This window comes from Diabrotica undecimpunctata, chromosome 6 (genome assembly GCF_040954645.1).
Source record: "Diabrotica undecimpunctata isolate CICGRU chromosome 6, icDiaUnde3, whole genome shotgun sequence".
Classification (NCBI taxonomy): domain Eukaryota; kingdom Metazoa; phylum Arthropoda; class Insecta; order Coleoptera; family Chrysomelidae; genus Diabrotica; species Diabrotica undecimpunctata.
The window spans coordinates 82,843,676-82,869,272 of record NC_092808.1 but is presented as its reverse complement, the minus strand read 5'-3'; the positions used below and the strand labels follow the sequence as shown (position 1 = coordinate 82,869,272).

Genomic DNA, 25,597 nt, shown 5'->3' with positions numbered 1-25,597 from the left:
GTGACTTCTTCAGGAGAAAACTGTAAATTTATTAGAATAATTAATTATTATATGTAAACAAAGTGAATATTTCAATACTTACAACTATAAGATTAAAAATTTAAATTTTTTTAACATATCTAAATAAATGACATTTTTGTTTGATTTTTATTTAGGAGTTATGGTAACCGCAATATTTTATAGAGTGGATTCCCATTGTACAATTTTTAGTGAATAAATTAAAATAAACAATTATTATGACAGTATTATCCATATTATAAAGTGGAAAGATGGAATTAATAGCAGAGAATTGAGAAAGAATCAGGAACATGGTAAATTGATCTATAAAATGTAATTGATGGTATGTAGTCAGTTATTGGAATAATGGTATGAAGTGGATTGTATTTAATTAATTTAATGTTCGGAAATGTTTTGAAAAGTGGGACCATTTGGTGTGTTAAATTTTTTATGAAAGGTATTTTTTTATATGAAACTGGTTGTGGATTATTTATTAAAGCTCTATTGTAAAAGTTAGTGTTATAAATAAGTTTTTTTAATATATGTTTTGGGTAGCCATTGTTTAAAAACATTTCAAAAAGTTTCTTTAAATGTAACCTGTGATCGGAGTTTCCTAGATGTCAATTTGAAGAAACTTTTTGAAATGTTTTTAAACTGTTTGGCTACCCAAAACATATATTAAAAAACTTTTTTATAACACTAACTTTTACAATAGAGCTTTAATAAATAATCCACAACCAGTTTCATATAAAAAAATACCTTTCAAAAAAATTTAACAGACCAAATTGTCCCACTTTTCAAAACATTCCCGAACATTAAATTAATTACAATCCACTTCTAAATTCAAGGTTATTCTCAAAAATAAAAGTTAAAACTCCAAATTCATTAATGAGTAATATAATTTACAGAATAAATTGCAGTCAATGTCAAAGTTGTTATATTGGTCAAAGTCAACAGTGGCTTAAAAAACGTGTCACTCAACACAAAAATGACTGTAACATACGAAAAAACTTTTGTGCCTTAGTGAACCACCACTTGAAGACAGGACATAACTTTGACTTTAATAATGTAAAAATCTTGGAACAAGTTAATAATTATAAAAATCGGCTTTTCCTTGAAATGGTACACATTAATAAAACTCCTGAATCTATCAATTATAAGGCAGACACCAATCATTTAAGTAATATCTACTGCAACATACTAAAGAATATATGATATGATAGATCTTAAAATTTTAAAAATAAACTTAGTAATTCTCTAGTAACTGTACCTATAATTTTATTACATTCCTAAATATCAGTATTACAATAACTGACTACATACCATCAATTACATTTTATAGATCAATTTACCATGTTCCTGATTCTTTCTCAATTCTCTACTATTAATTCCATCTTTCCACTTTATAATATGGATAATACTGTCATAATAATTGTTTATTTTAACTTATTCACTAAAAATTTTACAACGGTAATTCACTCTATAAAATATTGCGGTTACCATAACTCCTAAATAAAAATCAAACAAAAATGTCATTTATTTAGATATGTTAAAAAAATTTAAATTTTTAATCTTATAGTTGTAAGTATTGAAATATTCACTTTGTTTACATATAAAATTAATTATTCTAATAAATTTACTCCTGAAGAAGTCACAAAATCGTGACGATATATTGAGACAGAACAAATAGAGTTTTATTTCCTACAGACCGATTGCTGATTTGCTGATACTATAAATCAATATATATATATATATATATATATATATATACGAGTATATATATATATATATATATATATATATATATGTATATATATATATATATATACATATATATATATATATATATATATATATATATATATATATATATATATATATATATATATATATATATATATATATATATATAATAATAATAATAAACGGCTGGCATGTAAACTAAGTAATTATAAAGTCCGATCTAGTACTCTTCTGACAACTCTGATAATTTTTTTAAATGTATCCTGTACGTATAAATATTTTTTGATGGCACGCTATATACATTAAATCTCCTATACGTCTCACTTCGTTTTATCTGATGTGCTAGGATTCGGTAGTTGTTTATTTTGTACTCAGTCAGAGACCTTCTTCAGGTCCATAAAGCATATTAACTGCTGTGCTGTAAAATTGTGCACAATAAAGTGCATGCGAACACAATAATTGGGATAAAAAATACCAAAGTAAGTCTACTTATTGAAAAAATAAAAACACTAAAATAAACAAAAAAAAGTGCCTAAATTAGCAAATTAATTTGATACCTGTCTAAAAAAGGAACAACGAAGCAATGTCGATACGAAATATCTAAGAGTGATACATGCTCTAAATCATTTAAAGACAATGTATTTTATTTTATTTTCAATTTTCTAAAGCCTTTATTTCTCTATAAACAATGTTATTTTTTTATTAAATAAATATATTTATTTATTAAATATTTCTTTATAAATCTATAAATCAGTGACGTATGGGGTATAATATATATATAGTTTAGGTCAATGAATAAAATTGTTAGCAATAAATCAAACATATCGTTTCAAGAACAAAATATGAGTTGGTAATGCAGATTTCTTTCCTAGATGGCGTAGTTACCCTACCGCACAAATAGTGCGACTTGTCGTCCCAGCCTTTTATATAGATATTATGTTAAAATTGAATAAAGACCTGTACTGTTCGATTATCTAGTATTGTCATTGGATAGACAAATACAATTCTTGTGTCTAGTTGACAGACTGACAATTCGATAATATTGAGCTAGATTTTATTTATATAAGACCTGTTCGATTATCTAGTATTGTTATTGGATAGATAAATACAATTTTTGTGTCTAGTTGACAGACTTGTAATTCGATAATATCGAGATACTAAGCTAGATTTTATGTATATAGTGATAATAGATTATTTTTCTGTAATAATTGTGATATCTAAACATCTGACGAGTCCAAGTTTCTGGTTATTAATTTCCATATCGAACCTACTCCGTTAGACCACGATTCTTTTGGAAAGCGTATTGTTTCATATCAGTCATTATTTCTGTATATTTGAGATTAACAGAACTAGAGATTTGTTTGAGGATACTTAAGTTTGGACTTTGGATTTGAATGCCAGCATTGGGGTGCATTTTTTTTAATGGTATCCAATAAATTTTCTACGATTTTGTCATTTTTGTCGATAACTTCTGTTATTGGTTGTATGTCTTTATATATAAGTAGGGTCCATTTGTCGTTTGAAATTTTGAGATTGGTTTCTTCATGAAAGAAGATTCAAACAGTATCAAAATTCTATCAAAATTCACTTTCATTGTTTTATTGGTTTGGCTATTTATTAAAGTCGCAGAATTTCCGTATTTTTCTTGGATTTCCAAAGGGCCGTTAAACTTATTTTGGAATTTGCCATTAATTTGCGATTTATTGCGTTGTTTCGGTGATGACTAACGCGTTACTTAAGTTTTTTATAGAGATCTTTACTTTTTGACAGATTTTGCAACTTTTTGTAAAATTTCCTACATTCTTTGTGATGCCTTGCCAATTATACTTTTCTTTTATTCTTCGTATAGTCTCATTTATATTCTGATGTAGATTTCTTTTACCATGGTGATAATGATCTAGTATTTGGGGTATTTCATCCTGTTTCGGAGTTTTAATGACATCATGACAGATTCTGTTTTATTTCTTAATCAGCAAAGATAAACAAAAATGTTTCTAGAATTAATAAGTAATTCAAGTTGGTTTTTGACGTAATAGATTGGCGATACGTCTAATTAATTTTGTGCGACATAAACGTCATGGAATAGGTGTACCTACTAATGTTTCGGATTCAAAAGGAAAGAAAATGACGAAATATTTTAGATTTTTAACAGTTTTACTATCAAATATGTTATCTTTGAGAAGTTTAAATCTATATTGCTTTCATCGTAGACGTCGTCTAATATTTTGTGATGTATCTCTTCTATTTTATTTTTGCCTAAGGAAGGTGATGTTGTTCCTATGCGAATTGTCTAGTAATTGATATTTCAATTTTAGAATAATCAATAAGTAATTTAGTTTTATACAAATCTATTGAAGTGTTCGGTGATCGCTTCCACATCGATTTAATTTAGCTCTTCGTTACATTCTATTTTATTCGCAGCTAATATTGATATTTTCTTATGGAAATTCGCACATTCCTTATAATAATTGATTTTTATTCGAGAAAGGTCATTCTGATTGTTGTTGGTTTTTCCCAATATATGAATAATTTTTTAGTTATAGCCTGCTTCCAGTATATATTCTGCTTCCAGGATCTTTTATAGAAAATAGCCAGGTAAGTAGAGGGTGATCAGTTACTGGAGTGAATTTTCTTTCGAATACTAGGGTCTGAAATGTTTTACAGCAAGGATCTCTCGTTAAATGGTCAAATATCGTGTTTTAGCATTACACAGGCTACGTGAGGCATATGCTATAGGCAGATCTTTTTCAATGGGGCCTTGGAATAATATTGCGCCATAACTGGGCCTCCTCGATAGGTTATTCTGTGAGCAATATTGCATTGGGCAAATTGTTTTTCTTGTCTTCTTCAGATTTTTTTGCAACCATCTGGTGACCTCAGGCAAAACGTGAACCCTTCCGAGAACAAAACATTGCTCGAATCTGCGTAATTCCAAATTTCGTGTTTCCATGCAAAAGCAAGTCGAGCCCTGCGGTGTTTCACGGATAGCTGTGGACATAAGGCTGGTATTCTGGATAATAAATTCAGTTCATGAAGTCGTCAACGAACTGTCCATCTATTTATATCCAAATTTTGGACTTCGTTCAGGCGATTTGTCAGCTCAACTGAAGATAGATGTCTATTTCTTAAACGCAAAGAAACCAAAAATCGAACATCGCATGCGGATGTTGTTCTTTTACGACCTGATCCTGACCTTCTTGTAGTGTAGATGCCGTTTCAATTGATTCACTGAATGGCTCTTTGAACAGCACAAACTGGCAACCTAGCAACTGGGTGGCATATTATTGACCAAGACCATCTTTTACTAAAGTCATGGCTCTTGCAGTCCGTTGGTATTAATGTCGTTTTAGTACAATTAAGGGTTTCACTAATATGCCATATAACAGGTCCTAAGTTTTAAAACTAGCAGTAAATCAGAAATATTTCATGGATTAAATTTTTCGCTCCTACATGTATATATTCTATATATGTATTCTATGTAAAATGTTAGCTGTATTTATTACAAATACTTTTTAGAGTTTACTTTACAAATTTTAGAGTTTAAGTCTTCATTAAAGAAATATATCAAAACGGATATGTAAAAAACAAGGAACCAATTTCACACAGTAATCAAAGTATATGCAGTACTTTTTCTCGCATACCTCCCACTATTTTCTGTAGCCGCTTTGTAAGTCTTCATCCACTCGGCTGCTTTATGTTAGTCTAATGATACTCCCGAGTGCGAAATTGGGACAAGTTCGCGCATGACGTCACAATGAGAGTGATTTTAAATGTTCCCCGTAAGAACATCGGCGCTCGGAACACAATTAATTTTTAATTGTCAATAAAAAGCAGTTCATAGATTAATAGAGTTTCTATTGAACTATTTAGGATTTATTGAAATATAGGTGTTTTTGATTGAAAAAATTAATAACTAATACAATGAACAAAAATTAATCTTTAAAATAAATTTGTGAATTTTATTTAAAACTTTTTTTTTTCTGTATTCTTTGCTTTTTCCGTCGCAAGGAGGGGATCGAGCCTTCGTCTAGTTGCACGTAAACAGATGAAAATAATTGATCAATAATTATCTGTAATAAAATCGATAAAGCAAATAAAATACAAGGTTTTAAGTTTCAATTTTCTTTAATTTTCTCTTATTTCTTATATCCTCTTTAATTGTTAGGTTTAATTTCTTAATTCTAAAATACATTGGAGATCTAAAAAGATTGTGTAATTACCTTCTTCTTCTTCTTCTCGTAGCACTACAACCCGGGGTGGGTTTTGGCTGACTGCACAACTTGCTTTTATCTTGAACGGTCGTCCATAATAGTTGGGTCAGTGGGCAGCCCCATTGTTCTTAGATTTGACCATATATTGTCTCTCCATCGCATTCGTGGACGTCCTAAGGGTCTTCTTCCTGTGGGGGCTTCCTCCCATATTAATTTGGCAAGGCGGTTATTAGGGAGTCTATGGACATGGACAGCCCATCTAAAACGTTGGGATTTAATGTCTTGGATTATATCGCTCGCTCTATACATCTGCTTGACCTCAGCATTTGTTCTCATTCGGTATTGGTTGCTATTAATGTCGTGATAAGCTCCAAAGATTCTTCTGACGATTTTCCTCTCAAAACATCTAAGTTTTCTTTCAGTTTCTTTGGTCAGGGTCCACGTCTCACACCCATACATGAGCACCGGTCTAATCACCGTTTTATATATTCTAATTTTTGATGTTCGTATTAAGCTTTTAGATTTAATAGTATTGTGGAGGCTGTACATACATCTGTTTGCTGCCTGAATTCTTCCTTTAATCTCTTCCGCGATATCGTCATCTGCAGTGATTGTTGCTCCGATATATTTAAAACTCTCCACTCTTTCAAAGTTATATGTGTCTATTGTCACATTTTGCCCTATTCTATCTCGTCCCTTTTGTCTGTTGATGCACATGTATTTGGTTTTCTCTTCGTTTACCCTTAAACTAGTTTTCTTTGCCTCTACCTCCAGTTTATTAAAAGTCTCCTTCACATTGGTGACAGTGTTTCCCACAATGTCAATGTCATCTGCGTATTCTAGTGGTTTTTTGGTCCATTTACTGTCAGTAATTCTGTTTTAAGGTGTGTGCTCTTACTACTTTCTCCAGGATGACATTAAAGAGGAGAGGTGATAGCGCATCTCCTTGTTTCAGGCCATTGCTTATTTCGAAAGATTCTGAGAGTTTATTACCTATCCGTACTCTGGATTTACAGCTATTCACACATAACTTAACAAGCTGGATAAGTTTTTTTGGAACTGAAAGTTCTGCAATTGCATTACACATCTGATCCCTTTTAATGCTGTCGAACGCTTGCCGGAAATCTATGAAGAGATTATGGATAGTTCTATTGAATTCCCATCCTTTTTCAAGTAGCTGTCTTAGAGTAAAGATCTGATCTATGGTCGATCTATGTTTTCTGAAACCGGCTTGGTATTCGCCCGGTGAAATTTTCTACAAACGGTGTCAGCCTACTTAATAGGATGTTTGATAAGATTTTATATGCCGTATTAAGTAGGGAGATGCCTCTATAATTAGAGCACTTGGTTTTGTCTCCCTTTTTATGGATGGGGATTATTACACTTTCGTGCCATTTTGTTGGTATTTTCTCTTCGTTCCATATAAGTGTTATTAGTTTGTGTATTTGTCTATGTAGAGTTTCTCCTCCGTACTTAAGGAATTCAGCAAGTATATTGTCAGAGCCTGGAGCTTTTCCGTTCTTCAATTTGTAAATTGCTTGTAATGTTTCATCTATATTGGGGTCATCTACCGGTAGGTCCACCCCAAAATATATATTTTCTCCATGTTCTTCCTCTTGATGTATATTTAGTAAAGTCTTGAAATATTCTTGCCATGTTTGGAGCAGTTCTTTTTCATTTTTTATTAATTTATCATTTTTTCTGATACAGACACGCATCTAGGTCTGAAGCCTTTCTTTTCGTTTGACACTGATTTGTAAAATGCTCGACTATTTGACTGTTGCCTATTCCTTTCCATTTCTTTATATTTCTGTTGTTCGTACTTTCTTTTTTTCTCTCTAATTAATTTTCTTGTTTCTCGGCGTGAGGTTGCATAGCTTTCTTTACTTTCTGCTGTTCCTTGTTGAAGCATAATGTTCCACTTTATCTGTCTGTCGTGTAGTTTTTCTTGACATTCTCTATTAAACCATTTCCTTGTTCTCTTCCTGCTTTTTCTTATTATTAGTTCTGCTCACTCCGTAATTGATTTTTCCATTTGTTGCCACAGCCTTTCGACATCATTGCTCTGATCCACTGTATCTAGATGCTGTTTAATTTCTTGTTTGTAATTTTCTCAAATTTCCTCATTTTGCATTTTCTCGATGTTCCACTGTCCCAATGCTTCGTTGGCCTTAGGTTCCTCTGAAGATATTTTCAACCTGATTTTTGCTTTTACTAGGTGATGGTCTGTATCTCCATCTACTCCCCTAAGGCTTCTTACATCGAGCACATTACTTCCATGTCTAGCATCGATAATTACATGGTCAATTTGGTTTCGCGTGGAGTGATCATTAGAGACCCAAGTCTGTTTATGAACGTTTTTATGTTGGAACATAGTAGACTTTACAAGCATATTGTTAGCCGATGTTAGCTCTACGAGTCTTTGTCCATTGTCGTTTGAGATATCGTGGAGGCTGTGTTGTCCTATTGTCGGTCTTAGGTTAGGTTCTTTGCCAATTTTTGCGTTGAAGTCTCCACAAATTATCTGCATGTCTTGTTTGGGGATTTTCTCAAGCGTTCTTTCGAGTTGTTCATAGAAGTCTTTATCTTCTGTCGGAGCATGTGTGGATATAATTGAGATATTGTACCATTTTTAAGTTTTTCACTAATTGGCGTGAAACTTATAATACTGTTCAGGTATTCTTCTCGTACTAAGAAACCTGTGCCAAATTCGTGTTTTCCTGTCTGGTTTCCACTGTAGAAAATAACCGCCTTGTCTATTTTTATGTTTCCCGTGTCTAGCCACCTTAGTTCTTGTATTGCCGCAATGTCCATTCTTACTTTTTCTAACTGTTTTATTGCATGTATAGATGCTCCCGTCCGGTACCAACTTAGAATATTCCATGTTCCGACATTCAAAGTCCTTTTCCATTGCGATTGTCGTTTTCCATATGTATCTGTTCGATTCCAAGGCAAACTTGCAGTTTTCATAACAGACTGTTTTTTATAAGGGCAGGTTGTTGGCCTTCCGCTTAACCCTCCTTCTTTATCCGGGCTTGGGACCGGCAAGAAAGACTGTTAAGCTACTCGATCCACCCAACAATCATTCCAGGCGGAGTTATTGTGTAATTATTTGTTCCATAATCCTCTTCGACTCTTTTGGAAAGCCTTTCCTGCCTTTTATGTTGATTTATGAATAAACTTTTTGATTGTGGCAGATGAAAAAGAACAGCTTCACCTTTCAGCTTAGGTCCTTTCTTTAATTCATATTGCAGCAATTCATGAAGCAAATTTCGTTCAAAGTCTTTTGGCCTAAACAAATCCTTGAGGTTATAGTTACATTAAATTTGTCCTCACGGCAACAAGCAATAACCCAGTTTTTCCACTACCGAGTCCTTAAGAAAACCATAAAACCTACCAGATTTATCTGCATCTCTTTTCTGATTATCACTTAAACAATCAGATACTGCACAGCGCATTTTATGTTTAGCTTATAAATTATTCCTAGCGAAAGTCCCTAAAAAATACAGGAAGCATATGAGTATGGTTGACTATTAGTACTGACTCAATAATAATTAAACATTTTCCCTCTCTCTCCAATGGCGCTACAGCCCAAATCGAGCCTTGTTCTCCTACAAACTATGCTGTCAACCTTGCCGGTCCTGCCCCGATCTTCTTCAGGTTCTCACGCCTAGCAAAATTTACGTGTTTACTGCCACTTTATCCTCCCACCTTTTTTGTGGCCTTTCTTCTGTCATTGTGTCCTGCATTTACTATCTAGGGCTCTTTTGGCAATATTCTGGTCTCCTTTCTCACTACATGACCAGCCCATCGAAATCTCTGAAGTTAACGAATTTTTAGATCGGTGTCTCTTTGAACAGTTGGCAGAGTTCATGGTTGTACCTGGATCTCCATACTCCGTTTTTGTTAATAGGTTCAAATATCTTCCTAAGGACTTTTTGTTCAAAGACTTTCAGTTTTCGTTTTATGTCTTCTGTTATCACCCATGTATCGCATCCATAACATACTTTTTAGTCTGATAATAGTCTTGTAGAACCTGATTTTCGATCTCCAGTGAGTGTTTTTGGAGCGGAACACATAGGCCAGTGAAAAGTAAGCTTTGTTTCCCTTTACTATTCTTCTTAATATTTAAACATATCTTATTTATAACTTCTAAAACACCAAAATATTGTTCATATAAAGTATAAAGTAGTTATACCTATAAAGCCACTATCACTATAAAATCGCATAAGAATTTCAAAATATTCCTAATAATAATTTTTTCACACTAAAAGATCAACAAATCAACTTAAATCTCACAAAACACCATAAAATCTACAACAAGCTTACCAAAGAAGCCAAATGGTATGAAAATAAAATTACCATTACAAACAGATATATTACAATGACGGCAACTCTCATTGTGACGTCAAGAGTAGGGGATCTGCTGACAGTGGCCTTCGCAAAATCATACCTGTTATTCTTTGTACCATGAGTCTAGACTAAGAAGTTAGTATATTGGAGTATTTAATTAACAAAAGGTAAGATCATAATTTTTCAACTTATATTATTCTAGTTAGTATGTGAGCATACATATTTCCATAATATTCATGTGTAAAATAATCTTTTTTCTGCATAATCTTACAACCAAAATTAATTCTTTTCATAACAAATAATCTTTGCAAATAATAAAGAGAAGGTAACGCAATTTTTGACTAAATTTATTTTTTCCAGATGGCGTCTTACAAATCAGAGCAGAACCGCCTTCAAAAGTTGATGGAGGACGCATTATTAGATGATGAGGAAGAATAACCTTTCTAAGATTACGTAGAAGAAAGAAGTGATAATTCAGAGAGCGAAAAAGATATTTCGGATATTAAAGTGGAAGAATCTCCTATCACAGAAGCATTTTTTGGCTAAAACAAATCTACTTAGTGAAAAAAGACATCAAAGATTGCTTAAACCAGATTTGAAAATTTATTGAAACAATTATCTAGTCCAAAAATTTTAACAAAAATATTAAAAGATCCACTTGAAATCTGTAAATTCTTTTTAAATACAGATATGTTAAAAATTATTGTCGAATATAGAAATCAGCATATTGCTTCAACTGCAGCCAATTATTCTCGTGGAACAGATACATCACTTACGGACATGTGCGATCTTCAAGCACTCTTTGGATTGTTGTACTTAGCCGGCTTCAAACTCAAGTTGCTAAATTTACGAGACTTGTATAATACCTAAAAAACATAGGTGGAGTTATTTCGACTTGTGATGTCTCTAAACAGGTTTCAATTTCTTTTACAGCACTTAAGATTCGACAATTCTGAAACTCTCGAAGAACGCAAGAAGCTGGACAAGTTAGCACCCATATATTTGATGCCTTCTTTATCAACTGCAAAACTGCTTACAGTCCTTTTCATTTGGTAACTGTGAATGAGAAACTGGAACTGTGAGCAACTCCCCCAATACAGTAACCTTGAGATTATGTAAACTCGTATATGGATCAGGAAGGAATATTACTACCGATAACTGGTTCACACGAATGAATCTATTAAGAATACGTTATACCCGAAAAAGCTGACGTTAGTTGGTACAACTCGTAAAAACAAAACAGAATTACCACCTGAGTTTGTCAATCCCCCAAAGTCACGGTTAGGTAACAGTAGTTCATTTGGTTTTCGACAAAATGCCACTCTTCTGTCCTACAAACCCAAACAAAATAAAAGCGTTCTACTATTATTCAGTCTTCATTATGAAAATAAAATAGTTGAAGCAACAGGTAATCCCGAAATCATAATGGATTATAACAATACTAAAGGGGGTGATACCGTGGAGATATAGGCAGCGCACACCACGCTGTGTGCTGCCTGTAACACTGCAAGAAATACCAGGAGATGGTCAATGGTAGTTTTATATTTGATGCTAAATATTGCAGGTATTAATGCAAATGTCATTTTTAACCTAACCAATAATCAAACAAATTGGAAAATAGTCCGAAGCGCACTAGCAGAACAAATACCAACGAACTTGCCACTTAAAACAGAATTACAAATTAAAAATGCGGTACAATTTACTACCTCCATACAAAAGGCAGGTTGGATTTCTACTCCTGAACAAACAACATGGCAGGAAAGCATAAACTGTTCGCAAAGTGCAAAAAACCTGATCGATGAGAAAAGAAAACTTAGGAAAAAGTGGCAAAACACACACGCTCCTATTGACAAACAAAATTTAAACAGAATTACCAGAAGACTTAAGAATCTATTAAAAGAAGAGAAAAAGAGGGGGATCCAAACTTACTTAGAAAATTTGACTCCATCCAAAGACACCAATTATTTTCTATGGAAGGCGACGAGAAAGGTAAAAGGTCCACAAGACGCGATACCTCCTCTAAAAAATGTCAAAGGTAAATGGGCAAGAACAGACACAGAAAAATCTGAGACATTCGCTAAACATCTTTCTACAGTATTTAGTCCATTTAACAGAGTAGTACCATTAGAACAAGAGGAACCATTTAATTCTTTTCTTGAGGCTCCATATCAAATGGAACTACCAATCACCAAGTTTAATATTAAAGAAGTAAAACAGATAATAAAGAATGAGATACAACCCAATAAGGCTCCGGGATTCGACCTCATAACGGGTAATATCCTCCAAGAACTAACCAATGACTGGTACAGAATAATCACTATGATCTTCAATGCTATGCTTAGTCTGCATTACTTCCCTCTGCAATGGAAAGTGGCACAGATTATACTCATTCAAAAACCAGGTAAAGATCCAAAAGATGTTAACTCATACCGACCGATTAGTCTAGTCCCAGTCATCTCTAAGGTCTTCGAAAAACTTCTGCTACGAAAAATCAAACCAATATTGGACGAAAAGTGTCTCATACCTGACCATCAATTCGGTTTTCGTAATCAAGATGGTACAATCGAACAAGTTCACAGACTATACACAACAATAAGAAGTAGTCTCGAGAACAAGCAATACTGTACTGCAGCCTTTTTAGACGCCTCTCAAGCTTTTGACAAGGTGTGGCATACAGGACTTCTGTACAAATGAAAGAAAAATTTACCTTACCCTTACTTTAAACTGCTTCAATCATACCTTACAGAAAGGAGATATCTGGTAAAATATAGTGAAGCCTATACAAAACTCTACCCCATCCTATCTGGTGTACCTCAGGGTAGTGTGCTCGGACCGATTCTGTACCTGATATATACGGCTGACTTGCCAATAAGCAATAACCTAACGCTTGCAACATTCGCAGATGATAGTGCTTTCTTGGCCTCTCATAGCAACTCAATAATAGCATCAGAGAGACTGCAACTACATCTGAACAAAACAAATGAATGGCTTAAACTCTGCAGAATTAGAGTAAACCTCTCAAAATCCACACAAATTACATTCACTCTAAGAAGAGGTACATGTAAACAAGTTAACCTCAATGGACATCCTTTGCCCCAAAAGCATGACGTAAAATACTTAGGTATTCACCTTGACAAACGTCTAACTTGGACCAAACATATATGGACGAAAAGGCTTCAATTGGGAATTTTATACAGAAAACTTTACTGGATGTTGGGAAAAAACTCTCACCTCAACATCGATTGACAACAAGCTACTGATATACAATACAATAATAAAACCCATTTGGACATATGGCTCACAGCTCTGGGGTTCAGCTAGCAAATCTAATATTATGATAATACAAAGATTCCAATCCAAAACTCTGAGAACAATCGCTAATGTACCTTGGTATATCCAGAATGATGCAATAGATAGAGATCTTCAGGTACTAACAGTCTCTGAACAGTGCAAAAAATCTTCTGAACAATATCAAAACAGGTTGCGGGTGCATCCTAATACCCTGGCACACAATCTTCTCAACAACCAACAAGCGAAGAGATTGAAGCGACATGGCCCCTTGGACCTACCTCACCGATCCTGACAGAGCCTACAGCAGTGGGAGTTACGCCTTCAACAGCACCTAGCCATTGTGATCAGTGCCGCTTTTAGTGCTCGCGTATCAGTGTATGTGCGCATCCTACCGGTAAACAAGCCAATTTTGTGTCGTGATGATTTGGTCACTGGACCTTACATCTCTCTGTCATGTAAAGACAAAAAATTTTACTTATTGTTTTCACTGCAAAACAGATTGTAAAAACCTTAAATGTTAATAAAAAAAATGTCATTTTTCATTGCAACCTTCACTATAGTCACCTTTCATGCTTGTGCTACTCTTTCTTGTTTGCTATTAAGGGAAAGTAGCCTAATTTCGGATACCATTTACAATTAGTGTCATATTTTTCACCTAATAACACATTTTAAACTTTTATCTACTCAAGAGTACTTGCAGAGTAATATAGAAACTAATTTTATTATCATAGACAATTTATTGAAAATCTTTTTTACAAAAAATATTGTTCAATAAAATTAGTGCTTTTGTATGTCAAAAATTTTAGGGCTCCTAATTTCGGATACCCTATCCGAAATTAAGACACCATTTTGTTCATCATAAGAATAGTTACACATCTTGACAAAAGTCGCAAATATAGGTTTTCTTCTTATCAGCATTGGCGCACATCTCATGACACCACTTGAAGCACTTTATACACCTTATCCACTTCTCACCGTGTGTATCTTCGGAATATAAACTGTCACAAAACATACATTCTGTGTCTCCATCTTCATCGTCTACATCCATATCAGAATCATCATCCAAAATAAGGTCATCACTAGGATGTGAAGTGTCACTACTACTCGATTCAATTTTTTTCTTTTGCTTTTTTTGGCGTGGAGTTTTTTTTCTGTTGACTTGATTTAATTCGTTGCTTATTTTTGGTTTGTTTTCTTTCAAAGACTTTTTTCTTTCTTGTTCGGCTACACTTCGTTCAAGTTCATCTTTATAAGGTGTACTAGTTATTATCCAACTAGAACCTTTTCGAGGATTTTTTTGTTTGTTTGTTTGTGAGGTATAACTGCAAGAAGGCAGTGGACTAATATCCTCAGCTCTTATCATAGTTGCCATAGTTTCAGTTGCATTTCCATTGGATGATTTATTTGTTAAGTTATGTTTTGGAGGTGTTCTTTCGATAATGCTTTGTGGTTCTGGTCTTGAATGACCTCTTGTTGGTAATACTTCCCCATGATTTTGATTTATGGGTGGTGGTGTTCTTTCTCTTTGTCTCTCCATTATAAAATCGTGATCAGAAAAGTTATTTTTATTAAAAGGATATATTCCAGATTTGCGAAAACCATTCGCGGAAATTTCTGCAGTAGCACTTTTCAAATATGCCGGGCACATAAGCTTACAAATTTGATACGAGTTTATGGTGCGTCCAGGATTTTGCCTTAACCACATCTCAATTTGTTGCGAATAATATGTTTTAAATGGTGACATAAAAGACAAATCTAGAGGTTGTAGTTTGTGTGAACTGTGCGGCGGGATACACAAAATTGTAACGAAATTTGCACGTCCTGCTTCTATCACATCTATATTTCTTGTGTGGCTGTAGTGACCATCAAGAATAAGCAGCACTGGGTCTTCACGGGATGGTTTCACGTGAGCTACGAAATGCTGTAGCCATTGGGAAAAAATGTGCTGCTGAATCCAACCTGATGGATGGCAAGCTGCAATAGAGCCAGGCGGCGATCCATCTAATAATTCCACTTTCATGTTCTTTCTTGGAAACACGAATAATGGAGGGACAAACCCACCAGCAGCATTCATACAAAATACAACAGTAACTAATGCGCCTCTTTCAGTCGCGGTAACAGATCCAACCTGTTTTTTTCCTTTTAATGTTATAACACGAGTATTCTTGGACTGAACCGTTGTTATGCCGCTTTCATCAACGTTATAAACTCTTGCGGGGTTGAAGTTAACTTTTTCCATTGACGTTTCTAAAAGATCATAGAATCTGCTGACATTTTCTGGGGTAAATCCCTTAATTCGGGCTTTCGAGATTCCTTGTGGTTTTCTAAGGGACAAAACTGCGTTTCGCCTCATAAATCCCCTTAACCATTTTTTACCGGCAGATTCGGCATGGGCAAATGGATGACGAAGACCATTTCGTAAAGCTATTTGATATGCAAGTCTCTTGATATCAGCGGTCCCAATTCCGTAAAATCGCCGGTCCATTTCTAGGCAATACGAGACTAAATCTGCTTCCATTTCTGCAGAAAGTAGGTACTGGTCTTCTTCCAATTTTAACAGCAACCAACTGCTCCGGAGTTTTATTTTCTTGCTTAACATAATCTTCCAGAGTTGATTTCGGAACAGCAAATAACTTCGAGGCTTTAAGATACCCCATTTCCTTTCCCCTGACGGCACGGAGAGCACGTATCATTCGGTCTGGATCCCATTGTTTATGTTTTTTACTTGTTTTTGGCATTTTCTTCTGAAAAGAAACAAAAGTTTTTATGCTAACATGATCATCAATTTAAGGTTCCTAATTTCGGATATCCGAAATTATGGGACTTGTACTATCCGAAATTAGGAATTTTTTATTTTTAAGGTTAGGGCTCTCTAATTTATATGTGATTAAAATCTGCTTTAAATTAGTAGCAAAATCAAATAAAACAGGTTTCTAGCTTACCCCTGCCAAAAGATCAAACTTCAAACAGGAATAAAAACACGAAAAAATAGGCTTTGAAATACGACCGAAAAAAAACTGCACAATAACGTTTGGTGGTTTCGGCACTGCCATCTAACGGGGAGCAGCTCTACTACCTAAACAATTTAAGATAATGTTCTCTGTGGTATTCAGCGTGACATACGTATAGGTTTCTGTTCGCAAATAAAGAAACTTTTTTAGATACACCGCTATCCGAAATTAAGACACTATCCGAAATTAGGCTACTTTCCTCTATCAATCAAATTAAGAATTGCAGAAATCGTTTAATTTAAAGATCCACTACCGCCTCGTAATATTGGCCAAAAAAGGGCACGCTGCAGTTACTGCGACAGAAAAAAGAACCGTCCGACCAAGTCTTCATGTGTTAAATGTTGAAAATATGTGTTTACAACATTGCACAAATATTTGTAACGATTGTGTATAACATTGCAAAATAATTAATAAATAAGTGTTTGTAATAGAAGTTCATTTGATTTTATCAGAATTTTTTAGTCCGTCTCATACTTGCTATTTCAATATGCCGACTCACAGTTCGCCGCATGTACTGATGCAACTTTTTGACGCGCGTGCACGTGCACTGAAAGGTTAATGGTTCGGTATTATATTAAACGTACGCCCAATGCATCGGGTAGTGAAAACCACTCTTGTCATAGGTGCAACCGTACTCAGTTGAGTATGGGTGAAAGAAACCATGTAAGAGTTTTATTAAAATTTTATATGGATGCACAGTAATTAGTGTTATGCTTAACAATTACATTTATGTATTCCTTTTTATAAATTATTAAAATTATTAAAAAAACCAGATGTCTATAGTATTTTCGTGGACTTTAAACAAGCATATGACCCAACAACCACGGCAAACTTATAAAAAATATTAAGTGAATTTAAAATATCCTCTAAATTAGTTAGGCTCACCCGAATGACGATGTTGGACACAATAACTCAGGTACAGATACAACCTGATATAACAAACCTATTTCAAATAACACAAGGATTCAAACAGGCTGATGGGCTGGCATTATTTAGTTTAGCACTGGAATATGTAGTAAGAAAAACATCAGAAGGTAGAAATAATACAGTTATCAATAAATTAGTCTAACTAGTAGCATATGCAGATGACATCAATATTATGAGCAGAACCAAAGTAACAGGTGAGAATACATATACGTAACTTAACTCATGCTAAATAAATAGGTCAGTCAATAAACGAAGAAAAGACTAAAATCCCAATAAAAAGTCGAACGGAGGTAGCAATACGACCCTACCTTTTAGCCTCAGGTCTTGCGATTTATATATGATGTATATAGTTTGTTAATTCACTTTTAGTTTTCAAAACCTACAGTAAAGTAAAAAACTTCTGGTGTACAATGGTATATACGGGGATCGGCATAATTCAGGCAAGGCTCTCGAAAAATCGGCATAAGTCCGGCAACGCTCATAAGTCTGGCAACGCTGTTGAAAAAGATTAAAACGAAGCATGTTTTACTTCAGATAGTTGTGTCGGTGTCATGATAGCACGTGGTCGTCAAGTACCTAGATGCATTTTCAGAATGAATTACCAATACAAGTTAACGCTTCAAGATTTCTTCTTACGTTGTATCTTCGTACGTATGAATTTATGTTAACCAAATTTTAATAACAAGAACTCGCCGCTACCAAATCTTTCAACAATGTGGAAGATGTACAAGAAATTCTTAAAAACAGGCTGTATTGCCAATGTGCCATGTTCTGGACGACTGGTATCTGTAACAACTAACGAAAATATGGAAACAGTAGCACTGGCGTTTGTTGAGCAGCTAAACCAATCTGCAGTGCGGATATCGGGAGAACTTCAAATATCCGATTCTTCTTTACGACGAATGTTGAAACACATGCAATATCCAGTTTACCGTCCGCATCTCCTCCAAGCACTTCACGAGGTATCGTCTCCGGTGTAATTAATAAACGTATGAAATAAGTTTCCCTGTTTATTAATTGTTCTAAATATTGCGCAATATGGTGTAATATTGCGTAGTTAGCCGGTACGCTCTTATTGTGGCATTGTCTTGAAGAGACAATGCCTTTATGGTTTTATTGGTGGTGGAAATAAAACACAGTCTTTCTAAGAAGAAAAAAACTCAGCTTCAGAGTCTTAGAAAGTTTAGAGCCCTTCGAGCAAAGTGCTCTAGGGAGCTACCCTACACGGGTAAAACTATGTACTAGACACTACTGATACTACTCACTTGAGGTCCGAAAATGTCCCATATTTAAAGATAAATTAACTTTTATATGAAACTTTTTCATTTCTCAACCAATTAAATTTAATTATAAGTTCCAGAAGGAAGGTCGATGCACATCGAGGTGCATGATTGGTGGCACCTGATGACAGAAGATGATTTCGATCGCAGATTGGAATTTTGCTAGTGATACCTTGGATGCAGTCAGGATGATTCGCAGTTCCAGCATTCCATTTTGTTGTCGGATAAAGCAACCTTCAAGCTAAACGGTACAGTCAATCGCCACAATTGCGTATACTGGAACAACCAGAATCCTTACGTCTGCATTGAAGAAGAGTTAAACCTGCCTGAGGTTGGTGTATGGGCAGGTATCCATGCGAGAGTTCTTGTGTATTCGTCTTGAGGGTAACATGACAAGTCAAAGTTATCTGGAAATGCTCGAAGATTTACGCGGGCAAATGGATAACAATCCAACAATCGCGAACATCCATAATTTCTTGCAGGATGGAGCTTTGTCGTACTACGCGTCATGTGTGCGGGAGTACCTTAATGTTAATTTTGTAGAATGGATAGGTAGACGAGGAATCTTTAAGTGGCCCGTACGGTCATGTAACCTAAAACCCTGTGATTTCTTCCTATGGGGCCTTCTCAAGGACCGCGTTTTTGGAAGAGGACCACGTACTCTTCTCGACTACCGAACTGCAATTGAAGAAGAATTTGAAAATCTTCGCAGACAGCTTGATATGCTTCGCCGGACCTGCCTCTCCGTTGTGAAACGTTGCAGTAAATGCATTGATCAAAATGGGCTTCAATTTGAACACTTACATTAACCCTTTTTCGAATCACTTTTATAATTTTTTTTGAATAAATTTATTTTGACGCCTGTATATAAAAAAAATATTTTAATAACAAATTATATTTTCCGAACGGAATGTAATTTCATCAAAACGGTTTCGGTCTAATCAGACCATCATCAGTGAACACATAGTTAGCAATTGGAACAAGCCACTTGTAATAACCTTTAGGTTACAATTTAAAAAGCGACATGAGATTGATGTTAAAGGATTTAATTTTAAGGGAATATACTGAATCGAACTCGAAACGAGGACTACATCTGTACCAGTCAACTCTGAGTTGACTTTGGTTTGCACTGTTTTATTTTACTTATTTATTTTTTAAAATTTGCTGAATATCACCCAAAATGAGTTTTTTTTTAATAGCATAGACATTAGTCATTCAGCCAGTTGCAATAGATTCTCCAATCAGACAAATACACAACTCTATCCCTAATAGAGAACTAACGGATAATTAATAGAAGAATATATGACAAGGAAACTTACAGGGTCACTTGCTTCTCGTCTAGGGGCCCATCAAGACATTCTTAGTAGACAAACAAAACTGGACCACGGATAAGGTGTTATAACATTTAGGGTAAACAAAGGATACAAATCTAAATTTTCACACGATCATGAAAAATTCCATTCTTGCGTACAAATTCTATAGAACTGTGCATGTGTCTGACAAGAAATCTATAATGATATTATATATTTGTTGTGAGCCTGTAGCCAGTAGCGACTGGATATTGAATGGTGCATACATATTAAATTCAATTAATATTTTGTAGAGAGAGTTTGAATGCTGTTGAAACTTAGGACATTCAAAGGTGTATCTTGTTGGGTTTGTAAAGCAGTAAAGATTCCATTGACCTTTCCATTGGTTATGTCATTAAATTTCTATGAGAAATCCTTAGCTATGTATATGTAATATAAGCGATTATTTTTTAATATTTTCTTTTAAATAAACTTAAAAATAATTTTGTAATATAATTCTATTTTTGGTCAAAACACTATTTTATTACATAATTCCAAGATTTTTAAAATTTACCGACAAATAATTACCTCTATTAATTTTTAGGGATCGTTGGCGCTGTTTCCAATGGTATACATCTAGGGCTTTCACCTGCTGCAGTTATTCCACTTTGCAACACATCGATACATAATATCAGCAGCAACACGCACACCTTTTGTGATAATAATGATAGTCAAAATATATATAGGACGTTCTATTTGTTAGGATCTTGCATCGGTGTACTACTTTGTGTTGTAAGCTACAAATTAAGCACTAAAAAACTAATGTTTATATCTGGGATATTGTTAGTCATTTCTTGGATACCCATAGCTGTACAAGGTGCAATAATTACAACACATGCTGCTCGTATACTGGCAGGGACATGTATGTCAATAACATTAATATCAAGTCCTAAGTATATTCACGACATGGAACCACAAAATTTAAGAAACAGCGGTAGATTTATATATTATGGAATATTATTTGGAGTTTTATTGGCATATATGCTTAGTTCATTCATATCAGTAGCTGCATTTGCCATATTAGGGGCAGCTCTTGCGCTTATTCAAATAGTAACATCTCTATTTACGATAGAATCGCCATATTTTCTTGTTTGGAATAACAAAAACTTTGAGGCTAAAATAGCTTTAGAAAAATTACGAAATACAAAATTTGTTGAAAGTGAGCTCGATATGATAATTAATGCTGTTTTAAAATCTAAGATTAATACCAAAAGACAAACTATTTTTTCACTTACATTAAATAAAAGGTCATGTCTGTCCATTGCATTATCCATGGTTGGACAACAATTCAGCGGAATTATAGTTTTCCTAATGTTTTTAGAAGACATTCTTGAAATTTGTGATATAAAAGATTCATACAATACAGCAATTTGCACTATGTTTATCATTATAATTATGATTATATGTTTTTTAAATAAAAATAACGCCAGAAGTTTTTTCTTACATAACTGGATTAGCCATATTGCATGCAGTCTCTCCATAGTGATTCTAGCTTCGTATATTACCTTAAAATCTTTTCAGATTAACTTAAATAATATGTCATGGATTCCAACGTTGTCCATCCTAGTGTACGCTACTAATCTAGGATTTGATAAAGGATATTTTCCTTTTGAAGTTGTACATACTTATTACCCATATTTAATTAATAACGCTGGAAATATTTTGGCCACTTTTATACAAACTTTTACAGCATGGGTTTTAGTAGAAATCATTCAAAGACTAACGCCTGGTCCCAAAATTTATATTATGTTATATGCCATTGCCATTTTAAATTCATTGAGTACAATATTAATAAAAGTGTGTACACCGGTACTAAGAGAACATGAAAAACAATTAAGTCGAGGTTATCGAAATCACAATGAAGAATTTATAAGTCCAGACGATGTGGAACTTAAAAGTCAATTAGTCCATCTGTAAGTACATTTTTATAAAATATTTTGATGTGACATTAAAATACATCTTATTAGCTTTAAACTGTACGTATGGAAGAGTAGTACACAAAGAAACATGTTACATAATAAGACAATCTAATGATTTTTTAAATTTACCGCCAAGATTCAATTCTGCAACCAACGTTATCATAAAAATGTAATTTTACAGCGCCAGTTAATATACCATCATTTTATTCACGACCTTGTGAAAGTTACAGTGATAAACTGTTTAATTAAGGTAGGAAGTTACTTTTTATATAGTTTTGTTGACTTATTATCGAAACTAATTGTTGATTTGTGTCATTTTGAAAGTGCATGCGTGAAATACCACAGTTAATTCTAATATTCTAACCTCCAATAGTTGGGTCATAAAACTAAAACTTAAATATGATTATTTGCATTTGTTTACAACAATGCTACTTGATACACAATAATACACTGGGAAATATGTTGTATCGGTAGAATAAAAATTTATTATGTTTGTTACAGACATTGTTCGCAAAGAGAAACCAATGAGTCGAGCGACATTCAGCTCCGATGATATGGCAAGTGTCGTACAAGATGTTTTTAAGATTATGGAGAATTGTTGCCATCGAGGACGGAGTAAAATTTCAGACATTATAAAGATATGGGACAAAAACACATACAAATCAAGATAATAATCGAATGGAACCCAACTATGCTGTACGACGTTTGTTTTCAGAGGAACAGGAAGTTTCTTTGTGTGATTACATCAAAACTTATAGCAAAATGAGCTACGAATTAACAACCATTTAAGCACGAAAGTTAGCATATGATATGGCGATTAAAAACAATATTCCAGTTTCAGTGAATTCCATCAAGGATAAAATAGCTAGACTCAAATGATTTTTAAATATCAGATCATTTTTAAATAGGAGTGGGAACCTCAGGATACGTAAACCAGAGGGTTACAGTTTATGAAGATTAACATTATTTAATCCACACAATGGCAATAAGTTCTTTGACAATTTATATGCCGTTTATTCTAGATATCCATCAGATTTGTCTAATATCGGGATATATAACCTTGATGAAAGTAGTACAGCAACAGTGCAGAAACCTAAAAAAACCGAGGCGAGAAAGGTGTAAAACAGCTGAATAGTTGCTTTACACATGTGTCGTTGTATGTGCGAATGTTACGTTTCTACCCCATGTCGTGATTTTTCCAAGGAAGTATTATCAGGAGCATATGACACAAGGAGATCCATTTGGCGCACTGGGTTTGGCAAATCCAAGTGAATGGATGAATAGCGGGCTGTTTGTCGGCGTTATGAAACATTACATCAAGTTTAGCAAACAGTTCAATTGAAAATCCTTCCATACTAATCTGCGACAATCAGGAGTCATGTAATATATCACGTTGTTCAACTGACAAAGAATAACGATGTAATCACACTGACTCTGCCTCCTCATTGTAGTAACAAACTACAACCCCTTGATCTTTTAATTTTTGCTTTCTTTAAAGCGTATTACAATGCCGCTATGTAAACCTATTTCAATATACCAGATAGCGCAATGTATAGTAGAGGCACATATTAATACCTACTAATATTCTGTCATGTTTTAATTAAACAGGAATTTCTCCTCTTAATAGAGATATTTTTTCTCAAGCTGACTTCATTGGAAGTTCTGCGACTGATAGATTAAATGAAACTGACAAGTGAAATCCACAACCAAAGTCGATAGAAATTTTTATTGTGATTTCCAATCAAGTTATACCATCCTCGTCGAAAACACCTGAAAATCAAGTAGTATTCCCACCAAAGACATCTAAAACACCGATAATGTTTCAAAATTCTAAGGAAATAGTATTATCTGCAAATTCGTCCAGTTTCCCTCGCTAGTTTTCCAAAAGCAGAAAAGAGAAAAGATGTGAAGACAATAAAAACTAAAAAGAGTACAATTTTAACTAACACACCTGACTTGGATCGGTTAAAACAACAAACAGCAACGAAAGAAATGACTCCTCCGAATAATAAACGAATTAAGGTAAATTTAAATAAGGTAAGCAGCTCAACACGAAAACAAAAAAGAAAAAATAAACGAGGTGATAGCACTTCATCAGAGGAGAGTGAAAGAGAAGGGTGTATAAAACCAAAAAATGTGGATAAAAAAAAGCGCCTTGCATCTTATTTCAAATTTGATGTAAAATTTAACAGTATTAAGATCCGTTTTTTTTTTTCATTTCAGTTTTCTTATTTTACCTGTAAAATCATTGCTATTTTCAATAATAAAAACTACACTCTAGGCAATACTAAAATAAAACCACTTGACTCATTGTGTACCATCAATAGTATTCAATGAGACAGATGTAGATAGTTAGAAAAATAATCAAAGATTCTGTTTCTTCACTCATCACGGAATATTTGTTTCAGATTATAATTGAGCAAATAATCATATTGATGACTGCTAACTCAGTTTGTAGACAGACAAATTCAACAATGCGGATGTCAGAAATAAAAATCTATTATTCGTCTCATTGTGTACTACCCTTCCCTACACTATATAGTTTGTCAGATTTTCATGTTTCGGGAAAACAATCATAAATATATTTTATTAAATGCTGCGGTATAACTGGTTGCAGTATATTAAGTTTGCATAATTATTAAAAACATAATTATTTAATATAATCAAAAAATTGTGTATTTACTAATATATGTTTTGAAATTATATTCTGAAATTTTATCTAATATATTACGCAAGACCTCATGTTGATTAATCATTATATCTTAATATAAATTTATGTTAATAACAGATCATAATAATCAAGGAAGGTATTTTTTACATTACATTGACCGTAAATTTTAAAATAAAAACTTTTTTAATTCCTGGGTTTTTCGGTATGTTATCAATAAAAACACCTTATTATTGCTTCATCGTTTCGGCTATTTGCCATTTTCAATAAGCACTTTAATTATTTAACATTACGTAGTATTATACACAATTATATTTTTTTGTCTATACTATTTGGCGGTTTTACATGGAATGCAAACATGGTATCTTACCCTCAAATACATCTGGCAGGTATTTTAAAATACGAATGGTTCCGGGTCATATTTTAAACATGTGCCTGCCATACTGCGTTAAAAAAACAACTCAATTTATTAAATTTTGATATCTATTTGAAAGATCTTTTATGTTAGTCTTATTATTGATAGATTTTAGATCTTTTTTATGAGAATAATCTCTAATATGCACCTTTTGTTGTAGTTTTTTTCTGTTTCCAAAATATGTTCATTTTTAAAATAAAACAATGGCTATTTTACACACGCACACACACACACACACACACACACACACACACACAACACACACACACACACACACACACACCACACACCACACACACACACCAAGTCTAGTATGTTCGTGTGAAAGCAATAGAGTGACTACATGTAATTTAGAAGGAAGTAAAATAGGGTGTTTGTGATATTCTAGAATGTCTGCATTTTTTAAGCGTCCATCGACACATAAAAGTCCAGA

The 25,597-nt window shown here is 33.7% G+C and overlaps 1 protein-coding gene across 3 annotated transcripts in view; it reads left to right on the top strand.

Annotated features, from left to right (window-relative positions):
* The window catches only part of LOC140443518 (uncharacterized), a 148,054-nt gene that overhangs the window by 52,564 nt on the left and 69,893 nt on the right, over positions 1-25,597 (top strand). For all 3 annotated transcript variants that reach the window (XM_072534828.1, XM_072534831.1, XM_072534830.1), the window contains one exon: positions 20,707-22,075. In XM_072534828.1, the coding sequence (XP_072390929.1) occupies positions 20,707-22,075 (1,369 nt within the window). The remainder of the gene's footprint in view (positions 1-20,706; positions 22,076-25,597) is intronic.